Below are 27,877 nucleotides of genomic sequence, written 5' to 3'. Positions count from 1 at the left end.
CCATATTATTTTTGGCCTTAGTTTGCGCGAAAATTTAACCAAACACTCAACCTAATTGAGTGTTTTGTTGTATATTTATTATGGGTTTAAATAATTTAAACTTGTATTGTACAATTACAAAAGTAAATACGAATTCTAAATTTCAGAACGAAACAATTTCGAATTGACCATGTCAGATATATGTCAAACAGACAAAGATATTGACGTCTGCAACTTTGCAAATTTGAGTTATCGGTGAGCAGAGTCTTATCAAATATTTTATGATTAAAAGATTTTATTAAATAATCTTGAATACAAATCATTAGTTAAATGTTTCATCACTATGGTTAAGCACAGGAAGACGAATGTTCTACATAAACATGGTAATAATAACGAGTCAGGTTCGAGTTCGGCTGCCAGCGAGAGTTCTAACGCTAGAGATACATTTCACTGGTTTTCTATATGGAAGACCGTTTTAGGAGTTATCTGTTTTCTCATAGCTGTGTACGTGGGCACTTTAGGTTACCTGGAGACGAGAGTCAACACTCCACTTGATGATGAAAAGGTGATTATTTTAAGTGTAATGTTATATTTGTATTTGCTTTTGATTGTTTATTTATTTATTTTTATTTATTTATTTATTTGGGAAACATATAGCATAATATAACACATAAACATTTGATAACAAAATAAGTCGCACATAACCAGTCCAACAAAGTTTCCACTTTAACGTTGAAACATGGAGTGAACCTAACCAGAACAAGTTATTTAGCAAGTAAAAAATATGTAAAATAAAGTATTAACAAGTAATTTAAAAAGAACAGAAAGCAAAACAACAAAAAAAAAATGATAAGAATATTAATGACAAATACAGTTTTTTAAGGCTTCTAAGAACTTAAATAAATTTAGTTAAAGATATCTATATTAGTGTAACGTTTATTATAATTGTCAGTTGCTCTTACCAAAAAGTGATTTTTAGCATAGTTTCGTTTAGTGTTCTACACATAAGAACATAAAAGGTATGTTTTGAACGGGCAATGGAATGTTGACAATGATGAATGAATGTTGATGTTATCAATGTTGACACTTGATATTAATATTGTTGACTAAGTACATTGAATCGACAAAATTATTTACAATTTTGTAAAGAAAAATCTGATCTTTGCGTTCCCTACGTTTCTCTAGTGACAAAATATTAAGCTTATTAATAGAGTTAGATCCAAACTGACGCGTTAATCTTCTAATAAATTTATTCTGAACGTTTTCGATAGTCATAATATACTTTGAGTATTGTGGATTCCAAACTGTTAAAGCGAATTCCAAATTAGATTTTACGTATGAGCTATATAGGACATTATGTGTATTGATATTTTTAAAGTCTCTTTACTGGCGAAATATGAAACCCAACATACTGTAAGCTTTTGCGATAATTTTATTCACATGCCTGTCAAATATTTAGTTTGAATCTAGGAGCACTCCTAGGTCCCTAACCTCAGTTACCCTCTTAATTAAATGATTGGAAATTGTGTAATCAAATTAAATTAGATTTTTTTTTCTAGAAAATGTTATAATATAGCACTTATCAAAATTAAGATGTAGGCCGTTAGGTGAACAATATTCCACTAAAATATCTAAATCATTTTGCAAATTTGAGCAATCATCACTTTTTTATGATTTTAAATAGTTTAGTATCATCGGCATATAGAAGTATGTTAGGATTTTGAAAATTTTTCAGTATATCATTAATGAAAATGTTAAAGAATAGGGGACCGAGATGAGAGCCCTGAGGAACTCCAGATGTTATGGGGACAAAACTAGAGAAGTGTCCTTTAACAGTAAATGCTTGAGTTCTGTCACGGAAATATGATGTTATCCATCTTAGCAAATCGCCGTGTATACCAATATATTCGAGTTTTTTAAGTAATAACGAGTGTGGAATTTTATTGAATGCTTTTGAGTAATCAGTAAACACAGCGTCAATCTGAATTGTGTACAATTAATATTTTTGAACTGATTAAACTTTGGTGTACTAAAAAAAGTCTTGTTGATATGACTAGTGGTGTTATTCATTTGTCACACTATATACATATATTTTTATAAATTAAATAAATTAATGGATCTGATGTTTTAAATTAAAAAAAAGATCATTACTCTTTGGCACTGCACATTGTCTGGGTTACAGAAAGGACATGGGATACATAACACTTATCACGCCCATACAAATCTGCCGTTGGAAATTAATGCTCAATAATGCAAAGTAACCTAAGTTCAATGCATGTACCCTATAGCGGCTTTAATATTAACATATTTTCTTCTGAACGATTAATATGTATAACAAATAATATATTCAATAGTAACTACAATAGTATTCTCGAATATTAAAGTTCGTAAAATAATCATTCTAATTTTCAGAAGTTGTACTCAGTCATTGTGCACTTAAAAAAAAAATGAAGTTTCAAAGAAAATTTCAATAAAGCGTGGCCTTATCAAGTATAGTGTGGTTTAATTTAACAAAACACATTATAGTAGTGAACAAGTATGAAACTGTGTCATATTTACTAACGCCCTCTGATTCAACAACTCATTTACTTATAATTTGTTCATTTTAAACATTAACAAATGCAATATAATTTAACAAAAATATAAATTATAGCTATAAATGTATGTAACAATATATTTTTTCAGGCAGTTCAACAAACAGGACTCTCAGTACCAGACAGGTATTGGGGTACATACCGTCCTGGAGTATATTTCGGAGTCAAGAGCCGAGAACCACGGTCCCCAGTGTTTGGGATTATGTGGTACGAACTTGCTGCAGCAGCCCATAAGGGGATACGGTAACTTGAAATTTTAACTGTTATACATTGTTTGTTTAGAAATAATTTTACCAAGACCTAATTTCCCTCGAGATGGCCTAGTGTTGATGGGAATCCTAAATTGTACGGTTAAAACCGGGCAAGTACTACTGAATTTTCATTTGCTTAATTTGTTTTTATATTTTATCTCATGTTCAGAGTGATGAAAAGCGTTCTGAGGTTCATTGGAGCGAAGTGATTTAATTTTTCACTGGTGGTAGAGCTTTGTGCAAGCTCGTCTGGGTAGGTACCATCCACTCATCAGATATTCTACCGCAAAATAGCAGTACTTGGTATTGTTGTGTTCCGGTTTGAAGGGTGAGTGAGCTAGTGTCAGTACAGGCACAAGCGACATAACATTTTAGTTCACAAGGTTGGTGGCGCATTGGTGATGTAAGCGATGGTTAACATTTCTTACAATGCCAGTGTCTATGGGCGTTGGTGACCACTTACTATCAGGTGGCCCATATGCTCGACCGTCTTCCTATTCTATTAAAAAAAAAAATTGTTCAGCCGAGCAGCCTCCTATTACTTTTCATCTCTTAGAAACCCTATTTCAAGTTTAGGTGAAGATCGAACTAGCTTATTGCATCAGCCAGCTAAAGGAAAAATCCAAAAACCAGTCTTCATTATTGTTATTTTCAAAATTACAACACAAAGTTTTCTTTTATTAAAGTTAAACTAATCATAATCGTTGCATTGTTTGTACATGTACATTACAGTTTTTCTTTATTTTATTTCAGGCATTGGTGTGAGCAGAATGATAACCTACCTACTTATGGGTGGTTGAGACATGACGGAGTCAACTTTGGTGAACAGATTGTATCAGATCCACCCCATGATATACACACCTCCTTCATTAAGTCGTCTGGTGGGGAGTACGGAGGACAATGGACAGCACGAATTAATATTACAGCTACGGTAAGATTCTTAAAAATAATCCGCCTGGCAGAGGAACAACTGCCACCTGATGCCAATAATTCTAAATACATTTTCTTATCAGTCTTTACTGGTCAGCGCGACAGTATACCTGCTACCTATATTAATATGTGCTTGCGCTTACAAAAATTGTTTGTATTATAAGCTTCATTTTGAGAGCCTGGCCTCAAACCCCATTTTGAGCCAGTAAAAAATTATTAAGTTTTTCTGTTAAAAGGTTTACCGAGGACTACCTCCAAAGTTTTTACGCTCCCGTGCAATGCTGCCCCATAGATGTTTCACATCAATAAAGATTGTATTCATTTTTAGGGCAAAGAAAACACCCCCATCGTTTTGATTTGGTACGGTGCATTGGACGAATCGTTGGGAGCTGATGAACATTCGATACTGTGGGCCGAGTATGGGGCCATAAGGGGCCACACGCCTGCAATTGGCAACTTCAAAGTTCACTTATTACCTTATTCTGGTGAGATCTCCTGCTAGATATGATACCCTTGTACATTTTACTAAGTTCAGTCTTGGTGTGACCTTCTATTTCTAATATGAAATTAATTTCTTATTACAAGTGTTAGTTCAAAATGCGACCATAAACAATTTGCATGTTTTAAAAAAAGTTATGGATAACAGTTGATATTGTCACAGTCACGAACAAAATTAACACTCGAAACTGTCACCAAACTCACCACACTCGGCAATAGACTTGTGTCGCTCGCGAGCGCGATATATAAAAGATATTTTGCGGTAATATCAGCGAGTATATCAGCACGATTTCCTAAACTATATCTTAATATTCTAATTATAAGATTGAATTCAGATTAACTCAAAGCGAGAGCGAGTTATGACCGATACGGATTAGATGAATAAAAATATGTCGGTTGTGTTCTGAATGCAGTGTTGCCAGACTTTAAAAATGATCAGGGCTGTAAAATTTAGCATAGACCTTGAAACTCTAGTACGCCATACAAAAATTAAAATAATAAATAAAGGAAATATATATTTCGACTATTATTAATTTCCATTTATTTATTTCAATCTTTTTCTTTTTTTTTTTCAAACAACTTACTGAATTGAACTAAATTATAAGAATAATATATATAAACATAAAAATAATTTATCTGATACTTTTTAATTGGATACTTATATATAAATTATAATTTTGGAAATTATAATACAATAATTGCGTCAGCTATTTTCGTAATGGTGTGTTATTTATTATGTGACGTCTGGTAACACAATCCCGAGCTCATTATCAAATAGCTCTTTATATTTGTTTACTTCGTTCTGTTCTCGTTCTGAGCGAGATATAGAAGAGTAATATATATCTTAAAGCGAAAATATATATAACACTCTTTTCTTCCTAATTATATAGTTTGCGCAAGTCTACTCGGCAATTCTATATAAGTAGCTGGAGTTATACCATAAACAATTTTTTTGCAAATTCAACCTTACGCGGATTGCTTAAAATTGTTTTGTAAAGCAGTATACAAAAAGCAATAAAATTTTACAACCGAAATTAACCGGTAGGCAAAATTAACAAGTCATGGAGTGGAGACGAATTTTATTTATACTGTTTATTTTTATACGACTAATATATATATAAATATATATATATTTTTATACGACTAATATATATATAAATATATATATATTTTATACGACTAATATATATAATATAAATATATATATATATATATACGTGTCAGAGATAATAAATTTAAGCGGGTATACGACGTCACTTATTACAATGGTGGTAATGTTTAATAAAATCAACATATTGGACGACAATGGCGGCCATTAAAATGGCAATCCAATTGAATCCGTGACATATATATATATATATATATTCCACAAATTTTCAATGATGATTATGATCGACTTTGACCAATCATTTATATTTTTGCTTCAGGTAAGCTTATCCATACTTCGTATTCAGAAGCTCACTGCTCAGGACTCCATCTTCTCAAAGAGAAGTTCTACTCGTTATTAAAAGTCGAGAAACATCCACACTTTGGTCGGTTAGCTGTATTAGGACAAGATGATGAGCTCAATGAGAAGGTAAGTTATGCTGAAAGCTATTTTTGTGGTCGCCATAGCTCACAGACATTGGCGCTTTAGCCTATGGTTAAACTAGCTCGCTTACCCTTCAAATCAACAATAAGCATTTGCTATAGAATATCTGATGAGTGGGTGGCACCTATGTAGACGATCTTTCACGAAGCGCTACCACTTATATTAGACATTGGAACTTTAAGAAATATACATAATTCCTTACACCGTTAATAGCCCCACCCAACATGGGAACTAAGATATTCTTTTTGCCTTACAGTGGCTAATCACATTTAAAAAAGTATTTATTTTATAAGGGGAAAGGAGAAATTCAAATTGAAAGTCCTAAATTTTTTTTTTAATTATTTCACTTTTTATTTTACAGGACAAAGGTATTAACTTCGTTCCAATACAAATGTTGATAGAGACGCCGTTTGTGCTTGATGTCGTATACTCTACTGAGGATTTTCCCGCTCCTCCGCTGAAAGGTGATGAATACTCAAAAGCATTGGACAATTACAGGAAGGAGTTTGATGAGAAATTCGAAAATGAGTTCAAGTTGAAGGAGAAAGGGTGAGAGATAATATTTTAAAGTTGACTTTTTAATAATAATAGTCTTTGCACGCAGTTTCACCCGAGTTTTGGGGGATGGGGAGTTTCAAATCGAGTTTTATCAAAATCAGTTCAGCGGTTTCGTTGCTTCTCTGTGTGTGTATCGCAAGTAGCAAAAATATAATTTATTTTATTAATGAAACTATGGGATTTACTTATAAACATTGTGGTGTGCTTTTTAGTTTAAAACATATTTAGCTCTTTCTGTCATCATTGATTTTAATTTCCGGGTACTAGGATATCATAAGATTGAAAAAGTAATTAATAAATATAAAATGATCCATTCCAGATATTCAGACGAAGACGTCACGATAGCAAAGGCTGCGATGTCCAACATGATTGGTGGTATCGGCTATTTCTACGGAGCGAGTCGAGTGCAGTCGCAGTACACCAAGGAGCCGGTTCCGTACTGGCGGGCGCCGCTGTATACAGCTGTACCAAGCAGGTTGGTTTAGACGGATTCGTTAATATGTAATTGTGGTTGAGGGTTGGTGTGGGTTCGGTGGGGTTAAGAATTACTGGCGGTAGGGCTTTGTGCCAGCTCGTCTGGGTAGGTACCACCCACTCATCAGATATTTTACTGCAAAACAGCAATACTTGATATTGTTGTGTTCCGGTTTGAAGGGTGAGTGAGCCAGTGTAATTACAGGCACAAGGGACATAAAATCTTAGTTCTCAAGGTTGGTTGTGCATTAGCTACGTAAGCGATGGTTGACATTTCTTACAATGCCAATGTCTAAGGGCGTTTGGTGACCACTTACCATCAGGTGGCCCATATGCTCGTCCGCCTTCCTATTCTATAAAAAAAAAGATTTAATGGTTGGTGGCAAATTGAAGGTTTGATTGCCAATTTATAAATGAATTAAAAAAATGGTGTGAGTGCCAAGGTAGAATTGATGTCACTTATAATGGAGCTCTCAGTGTCCTCAAGTTGCAAGCGCTAAGATGTTTACAAATCAAAAATACCAGGCTCGCATAAGTAGATAGGGGGTTGTTAAACGTTACATTTCTTTATTATAATATAAAAACTGGATTTATATTGAGTACTGATTATTTTGTTATATTCCAAACCGGTGTGCATAAAGTTACCGCAGTAATCAGTAACCAGTAACAGCCTGTTAATGTCCCACTGCTGGGCTAAGGCCTCCTCTTCCTTTTTGAGGAGAAGGTATCATGCTTTATATTTTGATTTAATTCAACCTTTGTTAAATATTTCAAAAGTATATAAGATCTTGTATAAGATATAATTTGTATGTTTTATTGTTTATATTTAAAAAAAAAACTGGCAAAATTTTAGTTTAACATACATAAACTGAACTAAAAATTTTATATGCACGGGCGCATAATTGAAACTAATCTCATGCGCTTTTGTTTTCAGATCATTCTTCCCCCGAGGCTTCCTCTGGGACGAGGGTTTCCACGGGTTGCTGATAGGGAAGTGGTCTCCAGAAATTCAACTGGATATAGCAGCTCACTGGCTGGACCTCATCAATGTCGAGGGTTGGATACCACGTGAGCAAATCTTAGGTGAGTTGTTTGTTTTTTTAAGACCTTGGTTTTTAATACCCGTCATAAGACCAAAAAAGTATTAAGTAAATATAGAATGATTAATCCTACATATCGAGACGAAGGTGGTAGGTTATGCCTTACAAAAGTACGGTAAATTTGGTAAATACTTTAATGTCCTGATAAATATTTCGAGTTTGCGACCTTGAGCGACCGCCGTTTGCGCCGCCATCTTGTTCACATCATGTTACCATAATTTCTTGAATTTCAACTCCATCATGAGGTATTGGGATGCGTTTTTTTCATTGGTTTCGTAATAACTCCAGCCTGAATCGAATCTACATACTTTGATTTAAAATTGAGATGATAGAGTCTGCTCAGCGAGGCATGCTCATGCGTTATTCTCAGAAACATTTTTTTTCGAATGGTAATCGAACTTATATAACTAATATGGAGTACACCGCAATATCGTTCCGATTGTACCAGGAGCGGAGGCGTTGGCAAGAGTCCCCAAGGAGTTCGTAGTGCAAAGTAACGCGGCTGCAAACCCGCCGATGTTGCTGCTGCAGATAGCGAGGCTCGTTCGGACCAAGCCGCAGATGTTTGAACACCGCTTCGCGAGCAGACACACCCTCGACCGCATGTTTCCGAGATTACAGGTAACGAGAGCGCTTTAAATAAACATTTTGAAACTTGACTCGGCCTACACAGGCAGTCACACACTCCCTCTAAGTAGGTAGTGAACCTATATGAACTAAAGCCGAGATGGTCTAGTGGTAAGAACTTTTTTTTTTATAGAATAGGAAGGCGGACGAGCATATGGGCCACCTGATGGTGAGTGGTCACCAAACGCCCTTAGACATTGGCATTGTAAGAAATGTCAACCATCGCTTACATAGCCAATGCGCCACCAACCTTGGGAACTAAGATTTTATGTCCCTTGTGCCTGTAATTTTTTTTTTTTTTTTTTTTATAGAATAGGAAGGCGGACGAGCATATGGGCCACCTGATGGTAAGTGGTCACCAACGCTCTTAGACATTGGCATTGTAAGAAATGTCAACCATCGCTTACATATCCAATGCGCCACCAACCTTGGGAACTAAGATTTTATGTCCCTTGTGCCTGTAATTACACTGGCTCACTCACCCTTCAAACCGGAACACAACAATATCAAGTATTGCTGTTTTGCGGTAGAATATCTGATGAGTGGGTGGTACCTACCCAGACGAACTTTCACAAAGCCCTACCACCACTGGCTCAACTGAATTTTGATGTGCTTAATTTGTGTTTATAATTCATTTCGTGCTTAACGGCGAAGGAAAACATCGTATTGCCACATGCGTATTCTACCAACCCACATTGGAGCAGCGTGGTGGAATAAGCTCCAAACCTTCTCCTCAAAAGGGAGGCCTTAGCCCAGCAGTGGGACATTAACAGGCTGTTATTGAACCTATGTAACTTGTGGCACAAGAGACATCTTAGTTCCCTAAATTGGTTGCGCATTGACGATGTAAGGGATGGTTAATGTTTCTTACAATGTCAGTGCTTCACGTCTGCCTACCTATTTTAAATTAAAAAATAATAAGTCGCGCTGTCTAGTAAAGATTGTTTCAGAGTTTATTCCATAAAGATGGTCCTCTGGGAACCGGATATTGTAGTTTTTCTAATTCCGCCATTAAAGCTTACCAATCTTTCCTTAGCTGATGCCTCCGCTATAAAATAAACTTATATTCCAAATATAAGCTTTCTAGATACAGTAGTTTTGGCTGTGTTAAAGTCAGTCAATACAAATGATTTTAAAAGAACAATATGGTATAATAAACACTGTTCATTCGTTTATATTCCAGGCGTGGTACCAGTGGTTCCAGACAACCCAGAAAGGGGAAGAGCTCACGTCATACAGGTGGCGTGGTAGGGAAGACGACGGCTTGCAGCTGAATCCTAAGACTTTGACGTCGGGCCTGGATGACTATCCAAGGTATGATTAAGTTGAAATTAGCTGGGCAAGTGTCAAACTGTAATTTAAATGCATTTATTCAAATACAAAAACATAGATTTCGCTCTTTCTGTCATTATTGATTTGACATTCGAAAGAAGAAGACAGAATTCAAACCTTCAAACCGGAACACAACAATAACAAGTACTGCTGTTTTGCGGTAGAATATCTGATGAGTGGGTGGTACCTACCCAGACGAACTTTCACAAAGCCCTACCACCAATAAATTATTTAAATTCTAATTATTGATTGCCAGAAAAATCAATGTGATGCTATTTATTTTCCAGGGCGTCCCATCCGTCGGATATAGAACGCCACGTGGACCTGCGTTGCTGGATGTACGCGGCTGCGGACGCGATGGCCACCATCGCAAGGGTGCTCGAGCGGGACACTGAGAAGTATGTACAAATCTATTCAGATAAAAAAAAAAAAAAAATGTCCGTCTGTGATTTTAATGTGTCATTTCACCTGACAATCTAGTTTAACTGACTACCACTCATTAGCCTAGCATAAAGCTATGTATAAGCGCCATACCTTGACCTCAAAAAAGGGAGAGGAGGCCTTAGCCCAGCAGTGGGACATGCACGGGCTGTTACTGTTAAAGCTATGTTAGACATATATACATACATAAATTGTACATAGATACATTGTATATTATAATTGTGTTGTTATTAACTTATTTATTTTTTACTTTGTTATATAAAAAATGTATTTATTTGTAAGGCTATGTTTTTCACAATAAATTATTATTATTATTACTGATTAAACAACACATTGCTCCAGATTCGAAGCGGTGCGTGATCAGCTCGGCGATGAAGATCTATTGAACGAGCTGCACTGGTCGTCGCATACGCAGACATATGCCGATTACGGTAAATGAACTGAAATGTATTTAGATATTGGCTAGTGGCCATCTTGTCTGTAATGCTAGAACATTATGGAAAATAGTTAAAATGTCATCGAAATAGTTACAGTATTTATGGCGTTTTTTGGTGATTTAACTAATATTATAAAATATAGTGCCCCGCCACGTTTGTTTGTCTGTCTGTCTAAACTGGCTGTCCATCTCGAATTCGTACGAGCTAATTTATTAAAAGTCAACTTCTTAGGAGGATATTTCCAAAAAACATTTCTTGCTGATTTATAAAAAAAAATTATGTTCCAAATTTCAGCTTTTTACACTCAATCGTTTTGGCGAGGCAAAATAAGAATACTGTATTGTATACAAATAAATAATAACGACTGAGATGGACCAGTGTTAAGAACGCGTGAGTCTTAACAGATGATCTTGGGTTCAAACCCGGGCAAGCACCGCTGAATTTTCTTGTGCTTAATTTGTGATTATAATTCATCTCGTGCTTGACGGTGAAGGAAAACATCGTGAGGAAACCTGCATGTGTCTAATTTTACCAACAGGCGAAGGAAAACATCGTATTGCCACATGCGTATTCTACCAACCCGCACTGGAGAAGCATGGTGGAATAAGCTCCAAAACCTTCTCCTCAAAAGGGAGGCCTTAGCCCAGCAGTGGGACATTGACAGGCTGTTACTGTACTGTTAATGTAGATTTATTTAAAAATATTCTGCTAATATATACCCCCCCTCTAGGTTTACACACGGACGGCGTTCGATTCGTCAAACAACATGGCAAGAACCAGCAGGAAGGCGCCAAAGTGGTTCGGAGCGTGACAATCGCTCCACAACCAAGATTGGTGACGTCCGCGTTCGGTGAGTATAGCGTATAGGATATCTTGAGATACTGAGGCGTATATTATTGAGAGACGGATCCAGGTATGTGGCTGGCCAATACTCAAAGACAGAATAAATAATATATTTTTATTTAAGTCACGTCACAATTGTTTGAGTACCCTGTGCTGACTGATTGATTAATGTATTACAATATTCGAATAAGAAATTGTTATGATTTCGTCATGCCAAATATGGAGTACAACTAAAAAGGCGATGTGCTGACGGCATTAGTCCTTCTTACTATTTATGATCTCCTGGTACATGAATGATGTAAAAACATCTTAGCGCTCGGTACACGGTAGGGGGGGGGGGGTAACGATTGTCAGATGAGTAAGCATAAGACTTTGAATGTCAAGTGACGTCACGTAAGATTTCGAGCGTCAGATGATGTCAGCATAAGATTTGTTATTTACACATCAATTCTCGAGTACCTCTGCACTCACACCAATTATTATATTGCTGTTCTACAATATGCAGTCAAATTATCGGAAAATTCATGCTGGACAGTCCCCGGGTCATAAAACCTGAAAACATTTAAAAGCATCAAAGCCGGTTTTCAGCATCGCTATACTGTAAGAACTCACTTCATTAAACACCCGTGAAATCTTGACAACCGTCTTATGGTGATATACTATTTTGGTTCTTGTATTGTTATAATTATTACGGTCAAAGTCGCATATCACTATATGACATTTCACGACCGTTTTCTGCGGTATCGAGTTTGTTCTTATAGAATAATCTACAGCGCTGCTGTTTCGTATTATCATTTTGCGTTCTTTTATTATATCATATTTTTTTATTTTCAGGCTACGTATCACTGTTCCCGATGCTCTTGAAGGTCTTGAAGCCGGAGAGCGAGAAGTTGGGTAAAATATTGGAGATGCTGGACAAACCGGAGCTATTGTGGTCACCTTATGGATTAAGGTACAAATACATTTATAGAAGACTAATTTCCAGCCCAGGCTTCGCTAGCGTTTTATTGAGGGGGGGGGGGGGTTTGGTGTTACGATAATACGTTTAAATAGATTCACTATCGCATTTTTAATGATGTTAGGAAAAAATATTTATTTATTTTGAACAAATTATACATATTATTAACAATATATACGATGGTAACTACGATAGTATAAAACTGTGTCGGAGCTACTAACGCCCTCCAATTCGACAGCACATTTATTTATTATTTGTTCATTGTAAATATGAACGGTGAAGGAAAACATCGTGAGGAAACCTGCATGTGTCTAATTTCATTGAAATTCTGCCACATGTGTATTCTACCAACCCGCATTGGAGCAGCGTGGTGGAATAAGCTCCAAACCTTCTCCTCAAAAGGAAGAGAAAGACCTTAGCTCAGCAGTGGGACATTAACAGGCTGTTACAATGTAAACAAAATAGGATATAATTTAATTTAACAAAATATAATATTTATATACCTAAATATAATAAGGAAAGGATGGGGTAGGAAGGAAAAATAAGTAAGGTCAATGTTATATTTATCGTTTTAGTAATAACTCAGTCTCATGATAGCCGAAAATCAAGAAGCCAGTTGGTAATGTGCATTTTATATTGGTAAGGCATAAGTGAGTACATTTAGCACTACAGGCCGCTATGTTATGTCATGAAATTTTAACTTCTTATACTATATATTAATAAGGAATTTATAAATCGATTCACAAAAAACATCAATAATATAACAACAAATTAATTATAATAATAAACATTACAATAATTTATATAATCATAAAATAAAAAAAAAATACTGTAATGTAAAAAACTTTTATAGCTTTAATGACAGTTTAGTCATAACGCTTATATGACTCTTGATAAGATAATTAGGAGCCCTGTTTATAAGAACTTGTTAATGGTAGGGTTTTAGGCAAATCGTTAGGGGTAGGTACCACTTTATCATTGAATTATTCTATCGTTAATCATCATTGCGTATTGCTGTGTGGTTTTAAGTGTGATAGAAAAAACATATTAGCGACATAGTGTTTATTAAAGCATTGACGGTGCTAGGAATGGTTAATATATTTTACAGTGCCAATGTCTATGAGGCATGAGAGGATTAGGTCACTCGTTGGTTGTCTGTCTTCCTAGTGTTATATAAAATAGATATCACTATATCGCTGTCTCGTTTTATCTCAGGTCGCTGTCGAAGCTGTCCCCGCTGTACATGCGGCGCAACACGGAGCACGACCCGCCGTACTGGCGCGGCCAGGTGTGGGTCAACATCAACTACCTGGCGCTGTCCGCGCTGCACCACTACGGCCGCGCCGCCGGCCCGCACGCGCAGCGCGCGCGGGACCTGCACCGCCGCCTGCGGGACAACCTCGTCGGTGAGTGGGGGGGCGAGGCTTAGTGAGGTCGAGTGTCGTAATAAGTCGGGGTAGCACGATAGATTTTGATTTCTCGTGGTACATGTCAATACTATTCCAATTCAAATTATATTTATACGACGATCCAGTTGACGTGGTTGGTGGATGCTTGCCTTTCACGCCGAAGGTTGTGGGTTCGATTCCCACCCAGGACAGATATTTGTGTGCATGAACATGTCTGTTTGTCCTGAGTCTGAGTGTAAAAATCTATATAAGTATGTATTTACAAAAGAAAAATAATTTATGTAGTATATCAGTTGTCTGGTTTCCATAGCACAAGCTTTGTACAAGCTTAATTTGGGATCAGATGGCCGTGTGTGAAAAATGTCCCAGGATATTATTATTATTATTTATGCATGAAATCATGATTGATGAGTGCTATCAAGTTGTTCTAGAACTATACTACCTATGAATATTCAACTATATGTAAACTCGCCACCAGGTAACATACTGTCGGAGTACAAACGAACGGGCTACCTCTGGGAACAGTACTCCGGGGAAGACGGACACGGCAGCGGCTGCAAACCGTTCAGCGGCTGGACGGCCCTGGTGACACTTATCATGGCGGATGAGTATCAATTGTAAATATCAATAACGAATTGAAAGCCAAAATGAGCTTCGATCCAATCATTATTCTTACTACGGGTAACCATCATATGGTATTTTATAAATAATCATAATGTTGATAGTGTGTATTGGGCCTAATGTTTTGTCTCTTTCTTACCTATATCTCACGTAACGTGGAAGTGACACGACAGTTATTTATAAAGGTTTTTAGAGACGGTAACTTTGGATCGAGGTTAAAAAAAAATGTGAATAAATTGTTGTGAATTTAGCGTTAGGTATAAATGTAGTTTTCCCCTTACTGGTTGTCACGGTAGTCATTCAATAAGTCAATGAGTTATTCTGCCTAAACAAAGTTATACATTTGTAGAAGATATCAAAATATATGAAAATGACACGTGCTTATAAAAGTCACGTGATCACGTCGATAAGGAAATGACGTAGATATTTGTATTGTAATGTGTTTGACTTTCTTAAAGGGTCATACAGGATGATAGATTAAGCAACTTTGACAAGCGACTTCAATTTTGTTCCTATTATTTTACTGGCGGGCGGTTTTACTAACAATTTGTCACTTTGTCCAAATCGAATCGAAGCGTGATTTTTACCGTTTATCCGTTTTCCCTTTTATTTTATCTAATTGAATTATCGACTATTGTCATAAAAGTTAACAGTTAAGTTTGGTTTTCACATAACGGTATATGTAAACATCATATCGGTTCGGTTCCGACCCGAATAAATATAGAATATGCAAAGTTGGATTGGAATCGAATCGGGAACGAATCGTAATCGATCGATTAGTAGAATTCGTCCCTGGTCTGTCTATCATTTGTTAAGGCTATGTATAAATCGCTAAAGTAAGCGAAGTTTAAATATTTGATAATTGAAGACTAAATAGAAGAAACAAAAAAAAAAGTTGAAAGATTTAAAATTAATTACCAGTTTCGTTTTTGAGTTGATCACTTGTCGGTACATATCAATTGTCAATAATCTGGATGTTGATAGTGTGTGTTGACCCTTATGTTGTGTCTCTTTCTAACAATAGAACCGGAGAGAAAGAACCATAGTAAATAAGCTATTCATCCATAGCTCTTAAAGTTTTTATACACAATTCGAAAGAATTAAAAATTTATTTTATTTATTTATTAATCCTTTATTGCACACAATTTACAAACATAAGATAAACAATAGAACGAGTAGTACATATATTATGCAAAGGCGGCTTTATCACTTACATACAGAGAAATGTTTATGTAAAAATGTGACAGCAACTCATCCACTTATATCTTCAAATATATTGTTTGTATTCTATATACATTCGCTGTCTATGTAAACAAGAAGTATATACGCTATACAGGTATTTATTAGACGTCTGTGTGTGTAATGTTCTGTTCTGTGCAACGCAGATTGTAACTGTGTGCGTTATTGAAGTTACTTTTTAGGTGAGGAGACAAAATATTTATCAATCTTAAAGGTAAGTTGATGATTGTATCGAATATAATGCGTGTGAAATGGAAGCGCCATGTTGTTTTATACAAAGGAATTGGGTATGGTTGTAAAAAAGTAAATAAGGCCTAACAGCAAAATGATATAACTTAGTATTGTTTAAAAAAAAATCTTTTTTTTTGTTGACAGTACAAATTGAAGTACTTACGGTCGAAATGAGTAATCTAAAACATCTAGACAATATACATATACTGGCATCGAGGAAATGCACAAAATACATTAACACACATAATTATATATATTACACGCACACAAACAACGCACACTACACACACCTACACGTGAATTACAAGACGATCTCAGATTACATAAGGTATTAAGTGCCAAGTTATCTTTCGCGGTTTAAATTCCTAACAGAGTTTAATATTAGTTGTATTTTTCTAATATTTTTATTCATTTAATAAAAAGTATTCAAATTAAATGTTTTTATCGTGATTAAATTTTTTAAATGTTTAATGTTTCTTTTAAATAATAATATGTGACAATTCGTAATTATAATAAACAATTAAAACAAAATATAATGGTTTCAAATCTAAAATTGTCAATTATTAAATTGTAAAATTCGCGGCGTAACTTAAGATTGAAGCGAAATATTAATGTAATGGCGTGAACATCACATTCCAAAATGACATTATACCATAATATACAAATATTAATATATATATATATATTTTTGACTATATATTTAATTTGAGTAATGATTCTTTATAATTTACATTTTAGTACATTTACATTATTAATTTTTATTATTTTAGTCAAATTTAAAATAGTCCCTCCCGATTCCCACCCGACGCAAAGCTGACCATAATGCAGACCGCATTTCCGCGCTGTATGGCAATGGACAACCTTTGTGCCAAGTAGGACCCGGAGCGACTGTCAAATCCCCTCTCTCTAAGGCGACAGCCAATTTCCCTTATTAAACTAAGGGCATCCGACCCCCAACATCCCGATGTCTCGAACGCTAGTGGCACAAATAAATAATTTTTAAACAAGGGGGCATACTTATCCCGCTTCCTCGCTGCTGCACTCTCAGCGGCCGCCCCAGCCGTCCGTGTTGTGTGGGCCAGGTGAGAGGCCGCGAAGGTATTGACACAGGTAGCATCCCATATCAAACTTCTTCCCCTTTGCCATGGGACCAGTGTCAAGCCATCCGGTCTCTTGCCATCGGAGCGACTGAAACCTGGTGGTTCCAGGACGCATGGGACATTCGCCAAAACCAAGGCCCTCCGGACAATGTCGTTTAGAGCGTGGTGTCGGGGAAATCTCCTCGAGCATCGTCCGCAACTCAATGCGTGATGACCGTTGGCACCCACCATGGATCGGCAGATACATCGGTGTGGTTGACAAACATCGCAGCCAAGGCGGAGAGCCAGTCACACGCAAAGAGTCACTGTCGAGAAGAGTCCCAAAGTAGGGGGAAGGCAAAGCCTGCCACCAAGCTCCAGACTCCGCCCTCGACACCGCTCTGAGTCTGGCCAAATCCGCTCTCCCAGCCGCACTGACAAGTCGGTCGAGCTTAGACTTGTACCCCACATCGTCCCAAGAAGGCTGCCTTTCTAGAAATCTAGGAAGGGGTGCATTCGGGAAGAGCGTCTCCCACTTCGCTACTCACTCAGCAGTAAAAGGTATGATAGTCCTGCCTCCATCGGACGATAAAATTTTAGAGACCAGACTAACAACCCCATGCGCCGATGCGAGAAAGGCAGGCAGACACACATCCCTCACTCGTCGCACACCTAGACCCCCAAACCGTACAGGCAAAGATGCTTGGCTCCACTGGGTTTCATTCAATGACACATTCAAAATACCGTACACTTTAAGGAGCTATCAAAGGAAGATATATCTTGAGGGAACAACCAGACAGGAGACGTTCTTAGAAGATAGGTAATCTTTGGTACCACAAAACACATTCTCAACAGAACCAAGGCTACATGCGCAGAGATCCCAGTGAGACGGTTCTGAGCAAGTAAAAGAAGACGTCCCGACTTCAATAGCTTCGGGAACAGGCTCCGGAAAAATAGGTGAACCCAGAAGATTAGAGGTTTCAAGGTTAATATATTTTAAAAACAATTGATTTTGTGAACAACTTTATATTTTCCATTAATTCATATCTAAATACAAACTTTAAAGTAAAACTAAGATAAATTTACCTAGAGTAAGTCACTGGTATGAGCTAAATATAAAACAGGGCCTAATATATAACCTTGTGAGACTCCTAAAATTTACAAATATAATATAATAAATGTTAAATGGTATTCCTGCAGTGTTATAAATGTATTATTTGTTATTAATATCTTATTTTTAGTTCAAATAAATCCGCGTATGAAACCACAATATATTTATTGTACACACTGTAACACAAAATGTCTTTCAAATGTCAAGTTCGGTCAAACGCTTAGTATTATTCTGTGCTATTAACAGTATATGTAGTATATTAGTTGTTTGGTTTCCATAGTACAAGCTCTGTACAAGCTTAATTTGGGATCAGATGGCCGTGTGTGTATAATCTCCCAGGATATTATTATTATTATTTCCTAAGTGACCTATGTATATGTATACCGTATATAATCTAAGTCACGTTATTATTACAAATATTATTAACTGATAATTTAGACATGGTATTAAAATGAATTCTTGTAAGCGTCACCATCTGGATTTACAGTATAAATTAAAATTAATAGAGGCATTTACAAATTGGTGTCTGAACCGAATTTCTACTTTTAATTATAATTGTAGCTTATGATATTAAAATACTTTGCAATATTCCAATGACCAATCATCTTGAGATTTGGTACTGATAAATATTTTTTCAAAGAGATGAGAGAGACAGTTGGTACGTCCTGGCTGGCCTAGGGCAGTCAAGGTTCGGTCATCGGAGTTGCCCCTTTACCCGAGCTATTCCTCCTCGACAGCATTGACTGTCGCGTCTTTTTATTTTGGCCCAAAGGGCCAGGGTCTCTATGACTAGTGGCTATTCAATGAGAGGGTTTCTATAATATCCATTTTGCTTTAACTCGCTCCTAGATGGCGCTGTACCACATTAACTTATATTCCGTTCAAACACACACCCGTACAACTAACTCGATTACATCATCTTATAACACACACAAAAAACAGATCATACAATTTTATATATACATACATATATGACAAAGTCTAAATAAAGTTTTTGTTATACAATATAAGTGAGTAAATATCAACATAACTATACTTTTTTTAAATATCTTAAACTTAAATACAGTACAGTAACAGCCTGTTAATGTCCCATTGCTGGGCAAAGGCCTCCTTTCCCCTTTTTTTTGAGGAGAAGGTTTGGAGTAAACTTAAATGGTGTAATGGAATTGAGGTGTAATGAATTATAATAAGTGATCCACATTTCTTCAGGTGACTTTAGACTGTATATTAGTGTAAGTTTAAAAGTATAAATATTGTTAAGTTTATGGCAAATAGTACTCTAGCAATAATATTTATGTTTTTGACTCAAAATTGTTCCACTTCTCTCATGAGTATTGAATGTTTATGTATTTTTTATTATATTTTATTATGTTCTAAGAAATTTATTCCAATGTAATTGCTATGTAAATTAGTTTCTAAATTATTTCTGTTGTATTTATTTTTGTATATTTTGTAAATAAAGTTTAAATAAATATTCTGAAAATATAGGTGGGTGTTCTTTAATTAGTTCTTAAGAAATTTTCAAGTACGAATTTCTTCTAAGATTGCTATTTAATACAATTCTGCGATATCCAGTTCATATTTAGTTTAAATAATTTATTTATGATGTACGTTCGTTTGTATGGTAACATTTTTAACGGTTAAACGTTAAATGATATCCGAAAAAAATCGATTCACGTAATTTTATTCTAAGAAGGTAAATTGAGGAAATGTTGTCTGTAGGTACTTAATAAATTTTTGATAATGATATCAGTTAATGTCCCATTGCTTGGCTAAGGCCTCCTTTATCTTTTGAGGAGAAGGTTTGGAGCTTATTCCACCACGCTGCTCCAATGCGGTTGGTTGGCAGAATTTCAATAAAATTGGTTGGTAGAATACACATGGGGCAGAATTTCAATAAAATTAGACACATGCAAGTTTCCTCACTATGTTTTCCTTCACCGTCAAGCACGAGATGAATTATAAACACAAATTAAGCACATGAAAATTCAATGGTGCTTGCCCGGGTTTGAACCCATGATCATCGGTTAAGATTCACGCGTTCCAACCACCGGGCCAGCTCGGCATATTGATAATGATATATGTTACTTAAAACAAAAAAAAATCTTCTAATTGTGATGTATATCACAATTATCGTTTTAAAATAAACATAAATTTGGTATCGCTTTTGCATGGCTAATAATGCTTTGGTGGACGGGAACATTATATACGATTTTACAGAAAGATTTCAGACAACAGTCTGTTCTTTATTTAAAAAAAAACTGCGTTTGAACTAGCTATTTGTAATAAACCTACAAAATTAAATACTACATACATATATAACGACCTCAAATCTAAAAACATCTTATATACCATTTTAAAGATATCGTAGTAATCGAAAATTAATGTATATACAAAACGTGTTTTGAAAGCTCAGCGGGAGTATCTTTTTTTATCTGTTATACCGCATTTATACATTCGCGCGGGTGACGAGACGAATCATGAGCGCGCGTAAAAGGGTGTTTTTATTCTCCCGTTTCGCCTGGCGCTGGTGTACGGAACGTACCATTCTTTTAGACAAAAATCAAAGGGAATTTAGTGGCTAGGTGAATTAATATTTATACATTCGTTTTCTTATTAATTACCTGATATCCCCAAGCGACGTATGAATTTATCTATTTGTATTTATATTATTATTATATATATTCATGAAAATAATTAATAAAATTTGTATATAAATAAAATATATTATTAAACATTATCGCTGTAACTCAATGTCATTGTCTATTTCGCTAAAGTAGAAAACAGAAATAAATACATTCGAATGTGAAAACCAGCGATACTCCAGAAGGGCCACAAACACGCGTTTGTGGCGTTACCGCGTATTTTTTAACATTTTTTATCATTTCGTGACGATTCAAACACTTTGCGGTATCCGCTACAAGCAGTTGTTTAATTCAAATTATTTATTTAATTAATAAAAGGTTGTGAACAGGATCAATTAAGTTGATATAACATAGACAGTTTAGTACTCTTTGCAATTCGTTTTTTTATCTTAAAAATTAATTATTAAATAAAGATTGGAATCCAATAATACTATATTCTATCTAGCGACTCCAACATGATGATGCTGTTCTCTCGTATAACCACCATACCAATATTATTACGTTGTCCATCTTTGCATTCTTCAACAGATTCGTCCAAAACTAAATTCATGAACGGATCAAAACCTCGCAGGACACCGCACGACGAGCATTAAGCTTTATGGAAAGTTTTTTGTCCCTTCAATTTTTAATTCTGGGGATGTGCTTTCGACATTGTAAAGTTCTTTTATTTATAATTTCTAAATAGTTAAATATATTTAGGATCATTTAACTCTATTTTTATATTTATAAAACCGATTTTAGCAAGCGAAAAATGGAAACTAATAAAAACCTTTGACCTTTAAAATAGTTAAAAATAAAGAACCATCAAGTGGGCCAACCACAAGAGCCCCACGAGCCGCGGGTGTAAAGTGTAAACGGTCACTTGTCAGCCTAATGTCCACGAATGTTTAGCCGAACAAGTCGAGTGGCGAGGCGAATTGCGAGCACTTATTTGTAAATGGGGTATCATATACATATGTCAACTGTCAAATAATCAGTCAAAGTTTTTAATGTTTTTAAACTGACCATTTTTTGACAAAAGAAATACCATCAATGGTTTTAACTTTTAAGATTTATTTTTAGTTTGCGACTCTTAAGTTCAAATGGATTACGAACTTAGTTCTATTATTAAACAAGAGAAACAGGGAATTGTAGAAGATCAAAATGACAATTACTTAAAACTATGTTACGATGTTAAAATTAAAGTTGAAAATGAGTCAATATTCAATGAATGGTGTTTGCAAAATGCTTCGTCTACGAACTACTACGAAACTATAAGTTACGATAAATTGATAGAGGAATGCAAAGAATCTTGTTTAATATGCCAAGAAAACTTTATGGATAGGTTTGTGCGTGATATTTCAAAACATAACCCATAATATGAAAAAAAAAACTTTCCTTAATTTTTTTAGAAATTTATGATTATAACAAAAAAATATTCTTTAGTTATAAAATGTTATTGTTTCAGCTTCTCTCTGTATAAACACAATCTCACACATCTAAATGTGCCTTTAATACAACGTAAATTATTCATGTGTGATGCCTGCCCTGCCTTCTATAAAAAGAAAAATGACCTCCAAAATCACATTATATTAACTCACCAACCGAAACGGCAATATTATGGTGATGTACTAATAACTAAATCATTACATAAGTGTCAGATATGTGAAAAAACATTTGCATATAAAAGTTGGTTTGATCACATAAAAAATGTCCACGGACAGCTTAGATTGAAATGCGAGAAGTGTAATTTAATGTTTAAATGTGAACGGTATTTAAAAAGGCACATATTGTACACTCACGACGGTGTTAAACCTTCTTGGCGGTACCATAAAGTGAAATCAGCAAATATTCAAACTAATGTTCAGTGTAAAATATGCCCCGCTACATTCACAAATAAAAATTCCTTAACTACTCATATAAGAAATTGTCATAGTGACAAAAAATTTCAATGCAAAGTTTGCAATTCTATATTAAGTAGTAAATCCTATTTGTTCACGCATTTGAGACGAGTTCACTATGACGATGGGAAGTTGCATTGTTGTGATGTATGTGGAAAGATTTTTAAGTCACCGAGATATGTAAAAATACATATTAAAAATGCACACAGCTCTCAAAAGAAGTATAAAAATAAAACATATACAAATAAAATTATGTCCAAATAACCTTTGAACATGTCTGTTTGTCTTGAGTCTGGGTGTAATTATCTATATAAGTATGCATTTGTGTGCATGAACCTTTATTATTTATTACTGGTCTAAGCTTATAATGTGAAAAAAATACATTATCAGTCGCATAATTTCTCAATTAGAACATAATATGTAAAATTAAATATAAACTGCTTATTTCTCACTAGATATTCTACCAGTTAAAGTCGAGAAACTCAATTTTATTATCGGTACAAGATATATTCATATCGACCATTATATTATCAATGCAGTTTGCATTTTCTATCTGATTGATTTCTATGCATATATGCCCATTTTGAATGGACGGTTCATAGACTTTAATTTAATTAAATTATAAAGTTACATCTTAAGCCGATCAATATGCCCCATATTGAATAGACATAACAATCTTTGTCCATGACATTTCTGGTTCTATTTTTGAAATGGTTATTGTGTCATTATGTGGCTAAAATCAAATAACAACGATATTTTGAATTGTCAACTCTAAAAGAAAATATTACATAATTTTTGTAAACATACATATGTAGACGTGGATCAACATGTCTGAAATGTTTTCTTACATATAAACAAAAAAGTTATATACACATGCTGTTCTATTCATAAGTTAATTTATTAAAAAACTACACTTGAAATTCTTTTTTTATTTCAAAAATCTATAATTTTATATGTGTAAATTGTTTAAAAAGCTGAGATGGGCCAGTGGTAAGAACGCGTGAATCTTAACCGATGATCATGGGTTCAAACCCGGGCAAGCACCACTGAATTTTCATATGCTTAATTTGTGATTATAATTCATCTCGTGCTTGACGGTGAAGGAAAACATCGTGAGGAAACCTGCATGTGTCTAATTTCACTGAAATTCTGCCACATGTGTATTCCACCAACCCGCATTGGAGCAGCGTGGTGGAATAAGCTCCAAACCTTCTCCTCAAAAAGAGGAGCAGAGGCCTTTAGCCCAGCAGTGGGACATTCACAGGCTGTTACAGTTACAGTAAATTATTTAATAAGTTTTAAATAATAAAAAACATTGTATTTAAAGTTTTATTATTAACTAATCTAATTTTTATTATTACAACTATTAACAAACAGAACATTATTTACAAAACAAACAAAACTATTATTCATATTTTTGTTGAACACTACAATATCTATTACAATTATTTGCTTTCAAATTGTAATTAAATATTAGCATCTGTCAATTTTGTATGAACAATTTTAAGGAAGATTAACAAGATTGTAGATAGAAATGATATTAAGATTTTATTTTATTTTGTCAAGATAATTTCTTATTTTTTGAATATTAAGTTACAATATTTTATATTAATATATAACGTTGGCATCCTATTTGATAAAATAAAAATAATGATTGTAGCAAATTTAGAGTTTGCCAAACATTGTAATTTAAGAGTTTTGATTAAAAACTGTTATAGGTTCATCCTAGGCTCTCATTGAATTTCATTACATACTAGTTTCTAGATGTGTGTGCATGAAATGAAAACATGTATGCAAAATTACATAATGATCGATTGAGTGACAAAGCATAACAAACACTTTCCCACTTATTAAATTTTATATTACTTCTGTTGCAGAGTAATCCAATTGGTTTTAATCATCTGCTATGTTTAGAATATAAGTTATGCTGCCTAACCTATTTGGACAACCTCATAGAATTAGAATTTTAACTAATTACATAAGGTGGTATTTACTGTTGAATAGTATTTGTCAATACCACTTTGGAGCAATCGTGTTGGTCTTCTTTTTAAAATATCATACAAAATTGACAAAAAAAAGTTCATATTATTTAATATTTTATTCTCCTGTCTTAACGTCCTTTTCACTAATTGCTTGCTTCTCAAACATAAGTCTTAGCTTTTCAGTAGCAGATACAGACAATCTGTTGTTAGCACCGAACTTGGGATCAGGTAACGAAGCTATATTGAGTTCTGGGTCTTTGAAAGTGAATGGAGTCCAGGGACCCTGGACGGATGGATAATCTGTGTATTGGTATTTTTTGAGACGTGCTCCAGAAATGTCTCCTTGTTGGGTACGAAGTACTTCCATCCATTTTGTGATTTCCGAGTGAGTCTTGTTGTGCACATTCATCCATACTCTATCACCATTTACTGAAATATTAATTAATATTTTTATTTATCATTTTGAAATTAATAATCATAATATCAAATATTCCAGACCACAATTATCATATTTATTTATTCCCAGGCCATTATATGAAGTAGCATGAAAATTAGATTAATATTATATAGTAACATACATAACTTAGTTTTCAATAATTTTTTAATGAGAAAATTTTCACATGAAATTAAAGAAATGTGTAGCCTGTTGGTAGAGCTAAAAGCCTTTAATTATAGAATTTATTTTTAAAAACTATTTAAAAAAAATTTATTTGAGAAACATACAGTACGGTAACAGCCTGTGAATGTCCCACTGCTAAGGCCTCCTCCCTCTTTTTTGAGGAGAATGTATGGAGGTTATTCTACCACGCTGCTACAATGCAGATTGGTGGAATACACATGTGGCAGAATTTCAGTGAAATTAGACACATGCAGGTTTCCTCACAATGTTTTTCTTCACCATATAGTACGAGATGAATTATAATTACAAATTAAGCACATGAAAATTCAGTGGTGCTTGCTCGGGTTTGAACCCACAATCGATGGTTAAGATTAACCCATTCTTACCACTGGGTCATCTCGGCTTTTTTACATGTTTAAGAAACATAATTGAGATGTAACTAATATATATTTCTTTAATATTCTACGGACAAGGGCTACTAAATATATATTTGAAGATTACTTACAATACTCAGCAACAAGAACAGGCCCTCTATGTCTGCGAGGTTTTAAGTAAACCACCACACTCGGGTTTTGTTTCGCAAATTCTACTAGGTCTTGTTCAATGAAATCTCTGTAATTATAATAAAATAGTAAAGTAAAAAAAAAGTTCTGAAACTAAAGTGGTAGAGTTGATTGAAAAAAAATGTATTAATTAATTATAATTGTTGAATTTTAAATTTCGAACAACTTTATCCAAATTCATTTGGCCTAGATAAATGTTATATCATTATTTTTAAGCTTTTGTGGCTAAAACATATATGGCATAAATGAAACAGATATACAAATTCAATTTGTCAAATTGTTATAGTTTAACAAATTTTGTATTTTTTTAAATCTTTGTAGGCTAAGGTATAGATTTTCAACATTGTATTAGTACCTTATTCCGCGGCTCCCACCGTGACTTTTACAGAATTTCAAAACAACTCTTTGTAATTGACATACGTAGCGACCAACACCATTCTGTAATGGCGCTCGTACAAACGCCGATTTCATAAACAAATTTTTATTAGACATTTTTACTATTAAATTTCAAAAATAAATAATATTTTTAGGTTATGAATCGGATAGATAAGTCAAAATAGCGAAAATGACTTTGACGGTTGAGTGTTGCTATAAATATATAATAGCTTTGGACGTAAAATATATAAACCGTAAAAGTATCACTTGTCTGATATTTCCTTTGCATGTAATTTACTAAGCTAAGGTAGTTATTATATCTTTAACATGATGAAGTATACATTTTTTTAATAAAATAATTTATAATGATGACACAAAGAAGTTTCAAGTTATTGTTAAAAAAGATCAGCAATAGCGTATATGCCACATTCTAGTTAATGAGAAGATTCAAAGAGAAAGTGAAAACGTGTATTCGTGATGAATTTGCTTTTTAATTGTCCAAACTGTCACTGGTGGTCTTGTTTTATTCGTAAAACATTCAAACATTCAATTTATTCAAAGTATTTCATTATTTGAAACGGCCTGGAGGACATCGAATTACCATTGTATAGTTGTTTTTACGTTAGTTTTGACCAGGAAGGCAAATAACTCCACCTGATGGTACGCGGTAGTTGAGTCCAAACGCGACGACGGTCAGTATAGTCGGGGACAATGATATGCACTAGCCGCCCCCGCCTTGCTGGTTCCCAAGATCCTTCACACCTCCTTTGAAGGAACCCTAGTAGTATATATTGATAAGGTAGAAAAATAGACTAACGACAGATTCCTGACATTCCCATTTACCGGAGCACCGGGAGAATTCATTCTACGAATTCAGTTCATCCATTACGAAATAAAGCTATGACACTGCCGCCCATAGACACTGAGAAATATATATTAATAAAGAATGGCTTTACAGTGGCAATACAATGTCGAATGAGGTTTAATATGTCTTGTGTCTGAATTGAACTAGCACTCTCACCTTTAAAAGCAAAAAATAGTAACAACTGGCATTTGAATAATTTAATGATTAGGTGGATTTAGATGGGCTTGTATCTCTTGTGGGGTTATTAGGTAATATTTTTTACTTGGTTTGGTTACTCCCACCAATTGAGTTCGGTCTTCAGGGGCTCGAATACCTTTCTGAAGGTTTTTATACGTGTAAAAAAGATGCAATTTTATTAGTAAAAGGAAAATATAAAAATACAATACTTTAATGTTGGGAATGTGTCAACCAATCATTAATTATCAAAATGGAAGCAAATTGCCTTTAGGTTCATCTTAATGTCTCTATTTATGCCAGATACTTTTCTAGTAATGAATACATATTTAATAGATTTTTTTATAGTATAGGTGGACGAACACATAGGCCACCTGATGGTAAGTGGTCACCAACGCCCGTAGACGCAAAGCGTTGTAAGAAATGTTAACCAACGCTTTCATCGCCAATGCCCCAACCTTGGAAACTAAG

The 27,877-nt window shown here is 34.6% G+C and overlaps 3 protein-coding genes across 3 annotated transcripts; 2 read left to right on the top strand and 1 right to left on the bottom strand.

Annotated features, from left to right (window-relative positions):
• The first annotated feature begins 222 nt into the window (after positions 1-222).
• On the top strand, positions 223-16,810 carry LOC126779462 (mannosyl-oligosaccharide glucosidase). Its single transcript, XM_050503440.1, has 16 exons — positions 223-544; positions 2,665-2,816; positions 3,578-3,755; positions 4,083-4,239; positions 5,680-5,828; positions 6,205-6,392; positions 6,721-6,876; positions 7,810-7,958; positions 8,424-8,596; positions 9,786-9,916; positions 10,222-10,332; positions 10,718-10,806; positions 11,543-11,662; positions 12,490-12,607; positions 13,829-14,019; positions 14,501-16,810. Exons 1-16 carry the CDS (start codon positions 323-325, stop codon positions 14,641-14,643), a joined length of 2,427 nt encoding a protein of 808 aa, XP_050359397.1. The 5' UTR covers positions 223-322; the 3' UTR covers positions 14,644-16,810.
• A 5,151-nt stretch (positions 16,811-21,961) lies between these two features.
• Positions 21,962-23,699, top strand: LOC126779612 (zinc finger protein 791-like). Its single transcript, XM_050503759.1, has 2 exons — positions 21,962-22,272; positions 22,396-23,699. Exons 1-2 carry the CDS (start codon positions 22,031-22,033, stop codon positions 23,090-23,092), a joined length of 939 nt encoding a protein of 312 aa, XP_050359716.1. The 5' UTR covers positions 21,962-22,030; the 3' UTR covers positions 23,093-23,699.
• A 566-nt stretch (positions 23,700-24,265) lies between these two features.
• LOC126779657 (39S ribosomal protein L43, mitochondrial) lies at positions 24,266-26,568 on the bottom strand. Its single transcript, XM_050503812.1, has 3 exons — positions 26,348-26,568; positions 25,935-26,041; positions 24,266-25,239 (listed from the first exon to the last, which is right to left on the bottom strand). The coding sequence occupies exons 1-3, from the start codon at positions 26,482-26,484 to the stop codon at positions 24,926-24,928; spliced, it is 558 nt and encodes a 185-aa protein (XP_050359769.1). The 5' UTR covers positions 26,485-26,568; the 3' UTR covers positions 24,266-24,925.
• Between the last annotated feature and the right edge of the window lie 1,309 nt (positions 26,569-27,877).

The sequence above is a fragment of the Nymphalis io genome, chromosome 29, assembly GCF_905147045.1.
Source record: "Nymphalis io chromosome 29, ilAglIoxx1.1, whole genome shotgun sequence".
In the NCBI taxonomy this organism is placed as follows: domain Eukaryota; kingdom Metazoa; phylum Arthropoda; class Insecta; order Lepidoptera; family Nymphalidae; genus Nymphalis; species Nymphalis io.
Note: the sequence above shows the minus strand (reverse complement) of the source record. Positions and strands in the feature narration are given on the sequence as shown.

What these genes read in the sequence shown, in the direction of transcription:
- LOC126779462 (XM_050503440.1), top strand. Translation starts at nt 323, where the DNA reads ATGGTTAAGCACAGGAAGACGAATGTTCTACATAAACATGGTAATAAT. An exon ending in CTCCACTTGATGATGAAAAG is followed by an intron (nt 545 to 2,664) that starts GTGATTATTTTA and finishes ATATTTTTTCAG; the next exon opens with GCAGTTCAACAAACAGGACT. An exon ending in CCTGCGGGACAACCTCGTCG is followed by an intron (nt 14,020 to 14,500) that starts GTGAGTGGGGGG and finishes ACTCGCCACCAG; the next exon opens with GTAACATACTGTCGGAGTAC.
- LOC126779612 (XM_050503759.1), top strand. Translation starts at nt 22,031, where the DNA reads ATGGATTACGAACTTAGTTCTATTATTAAACAAGAGAAACAGGGAATT. An exon ending in CAAGAAAACTTTATGGATAG is followed by an intron (nt 22,273 to 22,395) that starts GTTTGTGCGTGA and finishes TTATTGTTTCAG; the next exon opens with CTTCTCTCTGTATAAACACA.
- LOC126779657 (XM_050503812.1), bottom strand. Translation starts at nt 26,484, where the DNA reads ATGTCTAATAAAAATTTGTTTATGAAATCGGCGTTTGTACGAGCGCCA. An exon ending in GGTGGGAGCCGCGGAATAAG is followed by an intron (nt 26,042 to 26,347) that starts GTACTAATACAA and finishes TTATAATTACAG; the next exon opens with AGATTTCATTGAACAAGACC. An exon ending in TGTTCTTGTTGCTGAGTATT is followed by an intron (nt 25,240 to 25,934) that starts GTAAGTAATCTT and finishes TTAATATTTCAG; the next exon opens with TAAATGGTGATAGAGTATGG.